The 14,720-nt window shown below is 39.7% G+C and overlaps 1 protein-coding gene across 3 annotated transcripts in view; it reads right to left on the bottom strand.

The window, feature by feature from the left end:
• Positions 1 to 14,720, bottom strand: part of LOC138762298 (vimentin-like) — a 57,993-nt gene that overhangs the window by 23,364 nt on the left and 19,909 nt on the right. For 2 of the 3 annotated variants that reach the window (XM_069936033.1, XM_069936032.1), the window contains exons 4-7: positions 13,490 to 13,648; positions 12,233 to 12,319; positions 8,808 to 9,001; positions 411 to 445 (exon numbers count right to left, since the gene is read on the bottom strand). In XM_069936033.1, coding sequence (XP_069792134.1) covers positions 411 to 445; positions 8,808 to 9,001; positions 12,233 to 12,319; positions 13,490 to 13,648 — 475 coding nt within the window. The remainder of the gene's footprint in view (positions 1 to 410; positions 446 to 8,807; positions 9,002 to 12,232; positions 12,320 to 13,489; positions 13,649 to 14,720) is intronic. The other variant, XM_069936034.1, reaches the window with a different exon arrangement.

Below are 14,720 nucleotides of genomic sequence, written 5' to 3'. Positions count from 1 at the left end.
AACATCTTTCTGTACAGCCTCATACACAGAGACTGGTTGATATCGAGAATGGGCTGCCAGAGAGGGTAATGGAATCAGAGACAATCACTAGCAAGGCATAGAAGGATATGGGCATAATGTGGGTAAATGAGTTTAGTGCAGATGAGCAAATATGTCGACATAGAAATGGTTGGCACAGGCCTACTTTTACGCTGGATTCCTCTCTGACCATGATGATTTGATGTGGGGACAACACAGTAAGGAAATAGTCATGTGAGCAATACTCCTTGTGTTACCACCAAGTGACTCAATGAACATTATCTCTTGCTAACTTTTGCCTCACAACAATTAAAATCTGGGTCATTTCCAGGAATTTATAGCACAAACAAAAAATTAGCAGAATTTACACATCTGATTTAAGTTATACGCACCTTTATCTGTAATAGATGGCTGAGTTGAGTAGTCCCTAGAAGGCAGTAAAATAGTAAAATAAATTATTTTGATGAAATGTCAAGTTACTGAAATCTAGGTCTTGTTTTTGTTCTTTAAACTGTTACCTCATTGCACCATAAGTTTCTCTAGCACTTTATCAAGGGATCATAAAACACAAACTACATACATTTTCTTAACTAGGAATCATTCTTTCAGGCTAATTCCAATTCTCAACCATAGGCAGGAGCTGGGAAAAGGTTCAAATGCAGCAATGAAACAAGAATTCACTTGTATCATCAAAACGAATTGAGACAATAATGATAAAGTAAATTATTCAACAAGTAACAGGAAGATTTGAAATATATCATATTTATACTTTTATGTACAGTAAAACCCTTGCTATCCGGAATTCAAGCCACCATCAATCTCATACAACTAGCAAAAAATATAACGAAAATAAATAAATGATTTAAAAAAAGAAAGAATAAATAAAAATTTAAATAAAGGTTTTACAAGGTAAAAGTAAATATTCTCTGAAGTAACATAAACCTTTGATGAAGATGGGAGCAAATATTCAGCCAGTGGAATGCAGTAGTTTGAATAAAGTTGTGCTTGAATAAAATGGTGTCGCCAAAGATGAAGGTGCGGTTGATGCCGCTCGTCGTTAGGGACTTTCTTAAAGTATTTCCTTATCTCTGCTTAGTGAGAGTCTTTATAAAGATATTATTAAATATATTAGTAAGGCTTTGTCTGTAAACTTGGGGGGGTTGTTAATTATGATGTTATTGTTTGCCTTTCGGGCGGCTCCATGAGGGGGAGGAACCTGCAGATGCAGCAGCAGTTAAATGTTTTCAAAGAATGTGACTGAAAATAAAAATGCTTTAAAGTTTTTATATATTTATCCAAGTGAAGTTTGTTCAGTGTAAGTAGAGTATATTTGTCTTTTAAACTGCTTATTCTTAATACAGATATTAGTTATACATTGTAAGAATGAGTCTCAAGCAAATGGAAAAGTTGACTTTCTGGCATTTACCAATCCCCGTGGGTGCTGGACACTGTATATATCTGATTACACTGGACAATGAAAATTTTGTTTCCTGAACTTTTGGATGTATTTTATGGATTTTGGGCTGCTGATCACGAAAATCACCTTAAAATATTCCTGTCACGTACCATTTTTTTAGATATAACCTATTTTTGTGATTTCCAGTCATATTTTAAGTCTACTTCAAGTATACAAAGCCATGAAGTGCAACATGTCATTGAAAACTTATTTTCTGCATTTGCATTTGGACTCTTTCCTGCAAACATGATCAAAGGTTTCTTCAGGACATTGCGACCATGGAAAAGCATTAAAAGGGAAACTGGAATCCATCAATGCTGGCTGACTATGGTCACTGACTCAAGAGGCATCAGATGCTGAGTCCAAATGAAAATCAGCAGCTAAACATTTTTAGGTCAATTGAACTAACACGACGTGTCAGCGTCATTAAGTGATTTAACATGATAAATTTAATGATTCTCCAACTTACTACATGATACAGTAAATCTGAAATCATCTTTGTGTTCAGCTTGAAGTTGTCGTCCATAATCCCCAATTTTTTTTTCAGGAAGCAAACATTTTGAACAAATGTATTGTCCAATGTAATCATGTGCATGTATTATGTGTGTGCCCCCTAAAAATGCGGTATCATTGATGTGCAGCTAGATGATAATAAACTTGAACATGACACCACTATCAAAGCCAATAAGACATGAGGAATTAGGCCATTTGGCCCATCGAGTCTGCTCTGCCATTTCATCATTGATGATTTACTATCCTTCTTAGCCCTGTTTTTTTCTGCCTTCTTCCCATAATGCTTGATTACCTTCCTAATCAACTTATCTACTCCTCTTAAATATACCCAATGACTTGGCTTCAACTGCCATCCACAACAACAGATTCAACAGTTTCACCATCATCTTCCTCATCTCTGTTTGATAAATTACTGACAAATCATAAATGAGACACCTTTTCTGAACAATTTCAGTAAAGTTACAGTACAACTGCCAATTTCAACAAACCAAAAATAAAGTGAAACAACATTTCTCTCAGTGTAAGACTTGTGGACCAATTAACTGCTGTCTAAGCTGCAAGATATGGATCAACTAGAAGTTGGACAGTCAGGGTAGCTCTGAATGATGTGAAACAAATATATGTAAGAACATAAAAGACCGGAATATAACATTCGTCATCAAATGTCCACAGGTATCTGACGGGTAGGTGAGCATCACTGCTCTTATTGCTCTCTAAATGACATAGAACATTGAACAATACAGCACTGTACAGGCCCTTCGGCCCTCAATGTCAATCCATATAACCATTCCTAAAAAAGGTACTAAACCCTTTTTACCCCATAACCCTCTTTTTTTTCATCTATGTGTCTAAGTAAGAGTCTCTTAAATGCCACAACTCTCTGTGTAAAAAAAAATACCCTTAATGTCTCCCCTAAACTTCCCTCTCTTACTGGAAGACCTCAGTCAATCTGGATTGGAAACAGCTTGTCTAACATCATCACACTAAGCAAGGGGCCCCCCCCAGGGCTGCGTGCTCAGCCCACTGCTGTTTACCCTGCTGACCCACGACTGTGCAGCGAGATATGGTTCCTATCACATCATCAAGTTCGCTGATGACACAACTGTGGTAGGGCTCATCACCAAGAACGATGAGTCATCTTACAGTAAGGAGGTGCAATCACTAACAGACTGGTGCAGAGACAACAACCTAAACCTGAATGTCAACAAGTCAAAGGAGATGGTCATCGAGTTCAGAAGAGTCCGGAGAACCACTCTCTGCTGACCATCGATGGCTCCACTGTCGAGGTAGTCAAGAGCATCAAATTCCTTGGCATGCACCTGGCGGAGGATCTCTCCTGGTCCCCCAACACCAGATCCATTGCCAAGAAGGCCAAAAAACACCTTTACTTCCTGCAGAGGTTGAGGAAAGTTCAGCTTCCACCCTCTACCCTCACTACATTCTACAGGGGATACATTGAGAGTATCCTATGCAGCTGCATCACTGCTTGGTTTGGGAACTGTACCATCTCAGAATGCAAGTCCCTGCAGCAGATAGTAAAGACTGCTGAGGGGATTATTGGGATCCCTCTCCCTGCTATGATGGACATTTATAATGGCCATTGTTTGCAGAAAGCCATAAACATCATGAAGGACTCCACATACCCCTCTCACTATCTATTCTCCCTCCTGCCATCTGGGAAAAGGTATCGAAGCATTTATGACCAGATTATGAAACAGCTTTTTCCCCCAAAATGTGAGGCTTCTGAACTCTGGGGACACAGGGCTAGCATATGTAACATGATTATTAATAAGTGGTGTTATTTATAAAAATGTTTCTGAGATAATTTATCCATGTAGATTACCAGCTCCATGATCTGGAGAAACACTATCTTGTTTTCACTGTACATTGCAAAGTTTATGGTATGAACGACAAATAAACACGACTTGACTTAACTTTGTACACATGTCCTCTGGTGTTTGCTAATCCTGCCCTGGGAAATAGATGCTGGCTGCCCACCCTATCAATGCATTTTATAATCTTGTCGACCTCTATCAAGTCTCCTCTCATCCTTCTACCCGCCAAAGTGAAAAGACCCAGTTCTGCTAACCTTGCCTCATAAGACTTGTTTCCCAATCCAGGAAACATCCTGGTAAATCTCCTCTGCACCCTCTCCATAGCTTCCATTTCCTTCCTATAATGAGGTAACCAAAACTGAACACAATACTCTTAAGTATGGTCTTACCAAAGATTTAGAGAATTGTAGCATGACCTCTGAATTAATTCCCCCATTAATGCATCCCAGCACCCCATAGGCCTTCTTAACTATCCCATCAACCTGTGCGGCGACCTTGAGCGACGAATGGATTTGCATCCCAGGTCCCTCTGTTCATCCACACTCTTAAGAAACCTGTTCATCCACACTCTTAAGAAACCGACCATTAACCTTGTACTCAGCCTTCTGGTTTGTCCTTCCAATCACCTCACACTTATCCAGATTGAAATCCATCTGTCACTTTTTCTGCCCAACTCTGCATCCTGTCTATATCCTCATGTAACCTTTGGCAACCTTCAGATCTATCCATAACTCCTGCAAACTTCGTGTCATTCGCAAACATATTGACCCATCCATCTGTTGCTTCATCCAGGTCATTTATAAAAATCACAAAGAGCAGGTGTCCTAGAACAGATCCCTATGGTACTCAACTAGTCACCAACCTCCAGGTAGAATACTTTCCTTCCATTACTAATCTCTGCTTTCTACCTGCAAGCCAAATTTTTATCTAATACAGCTATTTTTCCACTGATCCAATATCTTGTGATTTTCTGGATGTCTCTCGTGGGGAATCTTGTCAAATGCCTTGCTAAAATCCATGTAGACCACATGTACCACTCTACCCTTATTTCTTTTGTTACCTCCTCAAAAAAACCCAATTAGACTCAAGAGGCATGACCTTCTCTTCACAAAGTCATGCTGTCTATTCTTGTATAGACTGTAGTTCTCCAAATGCTCATAGAGCCTATCCTCAAGAATCCTCTCCATTAGTTTACACACCACTGATGTAAGACTCACCGGTCTAGAATTCCCAGGATTCCCTCATTACCTTTTTTAAACAAGGGGACCAAATTTGCTATTTTCCTATCCTCTGGCACCTCCCCTGTGGCCAAAGAGGATTCAAATATCATAGCTACTGCCCCACCTATCTCTTCTTTCCCTTCCCACAGCAGCCTGGGGTATATTGCACCTGGCCCCGGGGACATCAATCTTGATGTTTTTAAAAAGATCCAACACTTTCTCTTCCTTAATCTCCACAATGTCCAGCCCACAGGCCTGTTCAATTTCGACCTCACTGTGTTCAAGGTCCTTTTACTCTTGTAAATACTGATGCAAAGTATTTATTTAGGACCTCCCCAACCTCCTCCACCTCCAGGCACATGTTGCCTCCCATATCCTTTAGTGGCCCCATCTTCATTCACATCATCCTTCTGTTCTTCATAAACACATAGAATGCCTTGGGGTTCTCCTTAATCCTACATGCTTAGAACTTCTCATGCTACCTTTGAGCTCTCCTAAGTCCTTTCTTAAGCTCTTTCCTGGCTACCTTATACTTCTCATGAGCCCTTCCTGTGTCATGGTTCATATATCTTATGTTTGCTTCCTTCTTCCTTTTGACTTGTTGCCTGACCTGATTTGTCAGCCGTGGTTCCCTTTTCCTACCATCTTTTCCTTGTCTTAATGGGACAAACCTACTTGAACCCTGCACAAGTGGTCCCTAAACTTCCCCCACATGACTTCCTTGCTTTCACCCTAAAACATCTATTTCCAATTTATTTTTGTAGTTCCTGCCTCATCCCTTCATAATTAGCCCTTTACCAGTTAAGTACTTTCCCAGTTTGACTATTTATATCCTTTTCCATAGTTATGTTGAAACTAAGGGAGTTGTGGTCACCCTCACCAAAAATTCTCCCCCACCAAGAGGTCTGCATCTGACCAGGTACATTCCCCAGAACCAGTATGGCCTCTCCTCTAGTCGGCCAGTCTACATTCTGTGTCAGGAATCCTTCTTGTCCACACCTGACAAATTCATCCCCATCTATCCCTCGCAGTCAGTAGGTGCCAGTCAATATTAGGGAAGTTAAAAGTACCCATAACTACAACTCTGTATTTCCCACACCATTTCAAAATATTCCTGCTTACTTGCCCCTTGATGTCCCAATGGCTATTTGGGGGCCTATAGACTACTCCCAGCACAGTGATAGCTCCCTTCCTATTTCTGATGTCCACCCACACTGACTCCATGGACACTCCTTCTGCAGCATCCTCCCTTTCTATAGCCATATTATCCCTGATCCTATTCTTTTTAAAACACCTAAACTCAGGTACCTGCATCAGTCAATCTTGCCCTTCCTCCAACTAAGTTTCAGTAATGGCCACATACTGATCCATGCTCTGTTCATCTCCTTTATTCCTAATACTCCTAGCATTGAAGTAGTCACATTTCAAACCCTTTAACTGGCTACCTTTATATTTTTTCCCTGTCTGTCTTTCCTCCCCAACTCAGAGCACATAGTATCATATTTTTGTCCTTCTACCCTAATTTCATAAATGTTATGATCTCCTAATCCAGACCTTTCATAATGGCTTTCTTTCTCCCAAATTCTATTGTTGCATCAGCTCTTTTATTATATAAGGATCATTAACTGATAATATTGATCTCCTTCTATTCAGATTTGTTATTCTCTCTTTTTATCCATTTCATGTTGATGAGACTGGCAAGCCCAGTCTATTCATTGCCCATTTCTGAGGTGGTGATGAACTACTATCGTGTTTAGAATTGTGGCAAGGCAGAGAGTAATGGTCTTACAGCCTGTTTTGAAATTTCTGACCAATCCATGCTCATTTTATCTTGCCTTCTTTACCAATTTCCTAATCCTCCTTTACTGAGTTCTAAAGTATACCCAAAGCCTCAGACCTAGTGCTGTTACTGACTTTATAAAATACCTCCTTGGATTAAACACTACCTTTAATTTTCTGTCAGCCACAGATGCATCATTTTTTAGATGATAACAATGACTGAGGTGATCTGGATAGTGTGGAAGGGTGTCATAGGTTACTACTGGATAGAGACAGGAAGAAGAGTTGGGCAGAGGTGGCAGATAGAATTCAATCTGGATAAGTGTGAAGTGATACACTTTCGAAGGTCAAACTTCAAGGCAGAATACATGGTTAATGGCAGCATTCTTAACAGTGCGGAGGAACAGAGAGATGTTGGGATCCAGGTCCATAGATCTTTCGAGCTTGCCATGCAGGTTGATAGAGTGGTTAAGAAGGTGCATGGTGTGTTGGCCTTGGCGTATTGAAGTCAAGAGCCATGAGGTAATGTTGCAGGTATTTAAAACTCTGGTTATACCACACTTGGAGTACTGTGTTCAATTCTGGTTGCCTCATTGCAGGAAGGATGTAGATGGTTTGGAGAGAGTGCAGAGGAGATTCGCGAGGATGTTGCTGGATTGGAGGACATGTCACATGAAGCAAGATTGAGGAGTGCTAGGGACTTTTTCTTTGATGTGACAAAGGAAGAGAGGTAACAATGGTGGATATAGGTTATTGGGACAGCTAGCACATTTTTTCCTGGGGCAATAATAGCAAATACCAAAGGACATCTCCCTTAAACAATAGGAGATGTCAGAGTTAACAGTTGCATTGCTGAAGGTGGTGATAGAGGCTGGTACAATAGGGACACTTGAAAGAAATCTTAGATGGGCACAAAAATGTAAGAGAAATGATGGTTATGAATATGAGGGAGGGAAGGATTAGATTACTACACTCAGTAAAATCCCTGGTTATTGGTATCTAGTTTGGTAGTTGCCGGATAAGCGAGCTGTGTATTTCCCGGTCGCTTGAGACTGAGTGTTGCCTGAACGGAGAAACAATGGTGAGGCATGCCAATTTTAATCTCCATATTTTTTACCCATTTATTTTTCACAGTTCTACTTGCCTGTTTCTTATGGCTGCCGGTTTCTCGAATTTTGGATAGCAGGGATTTTGCTGTATTTGGTTTGAGCTTTTAACTTGTGGAATTTATATGAAGAATAGAGAGAATGCAGAGGAAATTTACAAGGATGTTGCCTGGGTTTCAGGGTTTGAGTTACAGGAAAAGGTTGAGCAGGCAGGGACTTTATTCCCTGGAGTGTAGAAGATTGAGGGGTGATTTGATAGAGGTATTTAAAATTATGAGGGGGATAGATAGAGTCAATGTGGACATGCTTTTTCCATTGAGAGTGGAGGAGATTCAAACAGACATCTTGAGATTGAAGGGGAAAAAGTTTAGGGGAAACATGAGGGGGAATTTCTCCACTCAGAGGGTGGTGGGAGTGAGGAATGAGTTTACGGCCAAAGTGGGAGATGTGGGTTCAATATTAATATTTAAGGAAAAGTCGGATATGTATATGGATGAGAGAAGTGTGGAGGGTTATGGGCCGAGTGCAGGTCAATAGGACTAGGTGGGAGAAGGTATTTGGCATGGACTAGAAGGGCTGAACTGCCCTATTTCTGTGCTGTCACTGTTATATGGTTATATACTGCTTACATTCTCGACTCCCTGTAGTTCAAAAATCTGATTCTGTCCAAGATATTTATACAAATTATGACTCACTTTCCACAGCTGGTTGAGAAAGAGAATTTCACTTCATTTCCTGCTGGACTCTTCAGCAGTTTTTGACACGTGTTTTGTGTATTTGTTTCAGATTTCAAAAAGGTTCTTTTCATAATTTTAAAATAACCAAATATATTGCCAGTAATATAATCTTCTAGACAAGACAGAAAAAATACAATACTGACCTGGCTTTCTTTTCCACTTGACCCAATAAATTTTTGTAAGTAGCAATCTCTTGCTCAAGCTGTGTTTTTACATTTAATAGCTCCTGATATTCATTTGTGTGACGGACAATCTTTTTTTCTAGTAATTTACTGCACTCTTTCTGTCTGTATATATCTTTGTCCTTTTCTAGCAGTGAGTTCTTCATTAATTCATCCTTTGAGAAGACAAAGATTTCAAATACTCCATTTTATATACTACATATTAAAACAGCTATGCTACTATTACATCTAACTAAACTCTGCAGTAAAAATGTGACATTAATTTCACTCAACTATTTTTAACTGAATAACAATAACTAAAAACCACCAATAACATTTCATGGCTTTGTAGTATCTGGGCAGCTTGAAGATCTCAAGAGCAAAAGTACTTTGTATTTACATGTAGTCCCTTTAAAATAGCAACTAAACATCTAGAATGGTTTAGAGGAACATTATTTTAAAAAATTGATATTGCATCACAATCTATTTCAGCAGATGACCAAACCTTTGTCAAAGAGGAATATTTTGCAGAATTATTTTAAAAGAAGTGTTGAGAGGAAATTCCAGAGCTACAGGACCTAGTTAATTGAAGTTATTACTGCTGAATATGTAAAATAAAATTCATGGATGATCAAAGGCCAGAAATGGAGGAGAGTGGATATTCAAGAGAGCTCCTGGACTAAATTAATGATGACAGAAAGGATTGTACAAAAGCACGAAGGAATTAGAATTTTAAACCTGGAGGAGAACCACAGGGAATAGCATCTAATAGCCTGAATATGCCTAGGTTTGTCTGGTCTCGGAAGCTAAGCAGGCACAGGACTGGTCAGTACTTGGAGGGGAGACTGCCTAGGAACACCAAGTGCTGTGAGGGGGCACTGGACAAAGTGGAAACTCTCTGTCTGCCTTACAGTAGACAAAAGTTAAAGAATTTCATGTACGTTACATTCTAAATGTAGTATTACGTGACAATAATGGAAGCTTTAACACTGATTCACCACAGTTTACAAACAAATAAAGAATACATGAGTGAGTGGTTAGAGGAGTTTATCTGGGTGGTGTTTGGTGTCAATGGAAACCGTGTCAACTTTTCCATGCCTGTCAATCACAAAAGCCTTCGGGTGGTTTCATAAGACCTGAAAAGGACCATCGTAAATGGGCTGAAGTGGTTTGAGAACAGCATCATGAGTACAGCATTGTAACCCTAACCCTAACCCTATGGTTAGGGTCAATCAACTAACTAGTTGATGATAGAGTGTTGTGCTTGGACTTGGATTCACAAACTTGTCTGGCAAGGTGAGTGCAGTATCTTATACTAGCTTCCGTGCTACCTCTAATTGTCGATGGAAACGCTCAATGAGGCCGTTGGCCTACAGATGGTAAGGCGTAATGCAAATAGGGGGAGTGCTCAGAACAACGCCTACTCGAAGATTCTCGAACTGTTGTAATAGTGACCAGAACACCGAAAGCTGGAATCCAACGAAAGCCCTAGCAACTGTCTCCGCAGAGATGTCAGTGATAGGAATGGCCTCCTGTCTCCTGATAATCCGCTCTTCGCACATGAGCAGATAAGAATATCCCTGAGATGGCAGATCAGGCCTACCAAATCTAGGTACATACGCTGGAAACAGGAATCCAGAACAACAAAATCCCCCAGCTTAGATTTTGTGTGTCTGGAAACTTAGAGCATTGACATAGCAAGCAGGTCCTTGCCCATAATCCAACATCTCATTTAATACAAGGCCATGTCAAATGATCTGTAACTAGTTTGATTGATAATCTTCTACCAGGATGTGATAGATCGTGAAGAGACTCATAAATCTCCCGCTTCATAGCCACTGGCCCAAAAGGCCTATGCCTTCCTGTAGAAAAAAAAATGGCAGACCAGTGTTTCACCCGATTCATCCAGGATCACATCGTGAAGATGGAGACCAGAGTTGATCCAGTGATATAGGATGAAATCAGGGTCAGTGTTGTGTGCATAGCGGTGAAATCGGTGGCAGTATTTGTACGTAAGGTGTCAATGATGCACTTAGAGCGTCAGCCACAGAATTCGCTTTTTCTCGGATGTGCCGTATGTCTGATGAAAATTGTAAGATGAAGTCCAAGTGCCAAATCTCGCTGGGCGAGTAGAGATGTGTGCTTGTACTCGCAGTGTGCATGAGGCTGGTGGTCTGCATAAATTGTGAAAAGACGACCTTCCAATAAAAAGCGGAAATATTTAACTGCAAAATAGATGGCCAAGAGTTCTCGACCAAACGTTCTATACTTTGCCTGAGCTGTTGACAGCTTGGCTGAAAAAAATCGCCAGAAGTTCCAAATGCTCACAAACTCGTTGTTCTATACTGCTCCCACAGCACTGACAGATGCATCTGCCATAAGAGAGAGCAAAGCATTGAGGTTTTGATGTACAAACATCGTTGGGAGATGATGCTGTGCATGCTTTCAAAGTTAATGGTCTTTTGGACATGGACTTATCAAATCCTTTTAGTAGTTCTGTTTTAGTCGTAGGGGTAATAAGAGATGCTGCAGCATTTGGCAGGAATCAGTGATAAAAATTCATGATGCCTAAAAGTTGTCACAACTGGCCAAATCTAATGGGTGTAGGATATTCTCGAATCTCTCGCACTTTCAATTCATTGGGCAAAATACCATGTTGCAAAACTCCATGTCCCAAAAATATAAGATCAGAAGCGCCAAAATTTCATTTACTGGGGTTGATCACAATGTCAAATTCATCAGACCTCTGAAACAAAGAGATAAGGTGGCAAACATAAATCTAGTGTGTGCTTACTTTCAGATTCCAGTTTTAATTTAGACATACAGCACGGTAACAGGCCGTTTCGGCCCACGAGTCCATGCCACCCAATTCACACCCCATTAACCTACACCGCCAGAATGTTTTGAACGGTGGGAGGAAATGGAGCCCTCGGAGAAAACCCACGCAGACATGGGGAGAATGTCCAAACTCCTTACAGATAGCACGGGATTCAAATTCTGGTCCATTCCCAATCAGAGCATTACACTAACCACTATGCCAACTGTGCTGTCCATGGATGGGAGGTTGGAGCCAGTAATGGACCTGGGTTATGTTCCGGGGCATTCTTTGTTCCTGGGGATTTGAATTGCCAAGCCAGGCTGTGATACAACCAGCCAGTAGACTTTCCACAGTGCAGCTGTAGAAGCTCGATGGTGTAATTGACAACATGCCAAATATCCTCAGAAGTAGACGTTGGTGTGCTCCTTTGCGGCTGCCAATAAACCAATCTATCAAGTTACTGGGCTTAGTGCTTAGCAATAAAATATTTACTTTCATTCAGTTGTGTTGCAGTAGGATATATACAGTAGCTATAAGCTTAAGAAAATAAAATTGGTTCATAGTTGAAGGACATCAGACAAATACTTACTTTTAATTTTAGCTCATTCACCTCTTTACGATAGCATTCAAGTTCCTTCTTGGCACTTTCCAACGCTTTACTGTTTGCTTCCTCAAACTGTGAAATTGATGAAAGTAAATTAAACACTTGCCTGGAAGGATGCATTAAATACATGATACATTGTGAACCAAAATATTTCTTTACATACAATTTTTACACAATCATGAATCAGAGCTTCATCTTTTGGTATCTCATCCTACTGCCTAACTTGCAACCAATCTATTAGTAAGGGATTATTTAAAGTGGTATGTGAGTGGAAAGAAAACATTTGAAAATCACTGGTCTAGGACATAGAACATTGCAACACAGGCCCTTCAGCCCACAATATTGTGCTGACATATGGAAACCCACTTTATAACAATCTATTTTTTACTATTTTTCTTACATCCATGTGCCCATCTAAGAGTCTTTTGAGAGTCCCTATTGTACCAGCCTCCACCACCACCCTCTGCATTTTTGTTCCAGATTCTAGCATCTTCAGTCTCTTGTGTGTCCAATATTTTATAGGGAATTGTCAAAATGAAGTCAGGCTGAGTGAATTAAAGAAAAATAAATTGTAATTAGATTGCTTCATGTTCTATAAAGCAACCAGAATTCTTTAATGAGCAGAGACTTCTTAATTGGTCAGGCTTAGCAACTTTTATTTTGGGCAAACTTGGATCTAATTAATGAATATAAACATAGAGCACAGGAAGAGGCCCTTCAGCCCACAAGACTGCTCCAAATATAATGCCCAAATTAAATAAAAAATCTGCCTGCATATTCATGAGTTTATCCAGAAGCCTCTGCTTCCACCTCTACACCTGGCAACCAGATCCAGACACCCAGTATGTAAAAATCTTGTCCCTCTCATCTCTTTTAAACCCCCCCCCCATTCCCACCTCACCCTAAATGTATGTCCTCCAGTATGTGACATTTTTGCCCCGGAGAAAGATTCTGGCTATCTACCCTAATTTTATGTTTTTAAATCAAGTCTGCTGCAAAACACCATTATATTTTAATTATATTTCTTTCTCTTTAGAGGTAATTGTTTTGTAGCTGGAACATAATCTTCCTAATTTACTCTGTTATGGCCTTGGTAAATGTCATTTTTCCATATGTTACTGAAATTATAATGTATTTGGTAGTGGTAACTTTAATGAATTTCTGACAGTCAATAACTGCAAAAATATGTTGCTACACTTACAGTAAAACTAAAAGAATTTTAATGCAATTTTGTAAGCCTACCTTCTGCTTATATTTGTCCATATCTTCTTTATTTCTATTGGCAAGCTGTTCATATTCACACTGAATTTCTTTAAGTGCTTGTTCAAGATCTGCTTTGTGTGTGTCTCCATGTTCAAGGTTTTGTAAGTGCTCCACCTTTTTCTGCCAATAAATGCGTTCCTGTAAACAATATATATAATGAAAGGCTCCAAGGGCTGCATGGCACATTTCATCACCTCATTTGGTTGCTTTATAGAATATGAAGCAATCTTAATTACAATTTATTTAACCTTAATTCACTCAGCCTGACTTCATTTTGACAATTTGCCATAATTTTTTTTATCACCTTTTGAATAAAAACAATCCAATTTATGACAAATTAATTTTTTAAAATTTGTACTCCCAGTGCCAGGATTATTAAGCCAAAAAGCCCTTGGCCCCACCGAGTCTGCTGGCATCAAGAATTGATCTATATCAATTCCAGTTCAAAGTGGTATGATTTAGTGGTTATTACAGAAACTTGGTTATAGGGTGAAAATGAATGGAGTAAGGGAGGTGGGGTAGCATTGAATTAAGGAAGAGATCTGGCGATAGTGAGAGATAATACAAGATCCATGGAGCAGAATGCTGAATCCATCTGGGTAGAGATTACAAATAGTAAAGGAAAAAGATCACTAGTGGGGCTTGTTTCCTCGCCATTGTAAAGGATCCGTGTTAACATTAATATTTAGGTTAATATTAAGCTATATTTCCTATAAATATATTTTAGGTAATATAGTAGGTTTGGAACCCATACAATACATTAAGAAGTGAGCCCCTCTTTTGGAGCCGTGATATCTGCAAGCCAGAGTTATGAAGGTCACATGGGTTCCAAGAAACTAGAGCGGCAATTGTTAAAGATTCCAGTAAATGGTCATATGGTTTCCAAGAATTGAGACCGATCTCATTGATGATGTAATGTCATATGATATATTCGCAAATTCAGACATTTTGAGGTAGTTTCAGAAGTCAAGACCCTGTGGAACACACAGGAGTTGGACCCTTGTGAAAGAAAAGGTTGAATTGCAGTAACCAGAATAAGTGCTGTTATGCATTACCCCTAATAAAAGGGGAATACAGAAAAAAGTGGATTTTGAAAGGGAGACTACTTTACAACTGCTTTTCCTTTGAAAATAAAGAGTGCTGCCTCGTTATGGAAGGAAACTTGTGACTCTTAAGATAAGGAGTTGAAGAAACACGACCTCCTGGAAAA

Source organism: Narcine bancroftii, chromosome 4 (genome assembly GCF_036971445.1).
Source record: "Narcine bancroftii isolate sNarBan1 chromosome 4, sNarBan1.hap1, whole genome shotgun sequence".
Taxonomy (NCBI): Eukaryota; Metazoa; Chordata; class Chondrichthyes; order Torpediniformes; family Narcinidae; genus Narcine; species Narcine bancroftii.
This window is presented reverse-complemented; position numbering and strand designations above follow the sequence as displayed.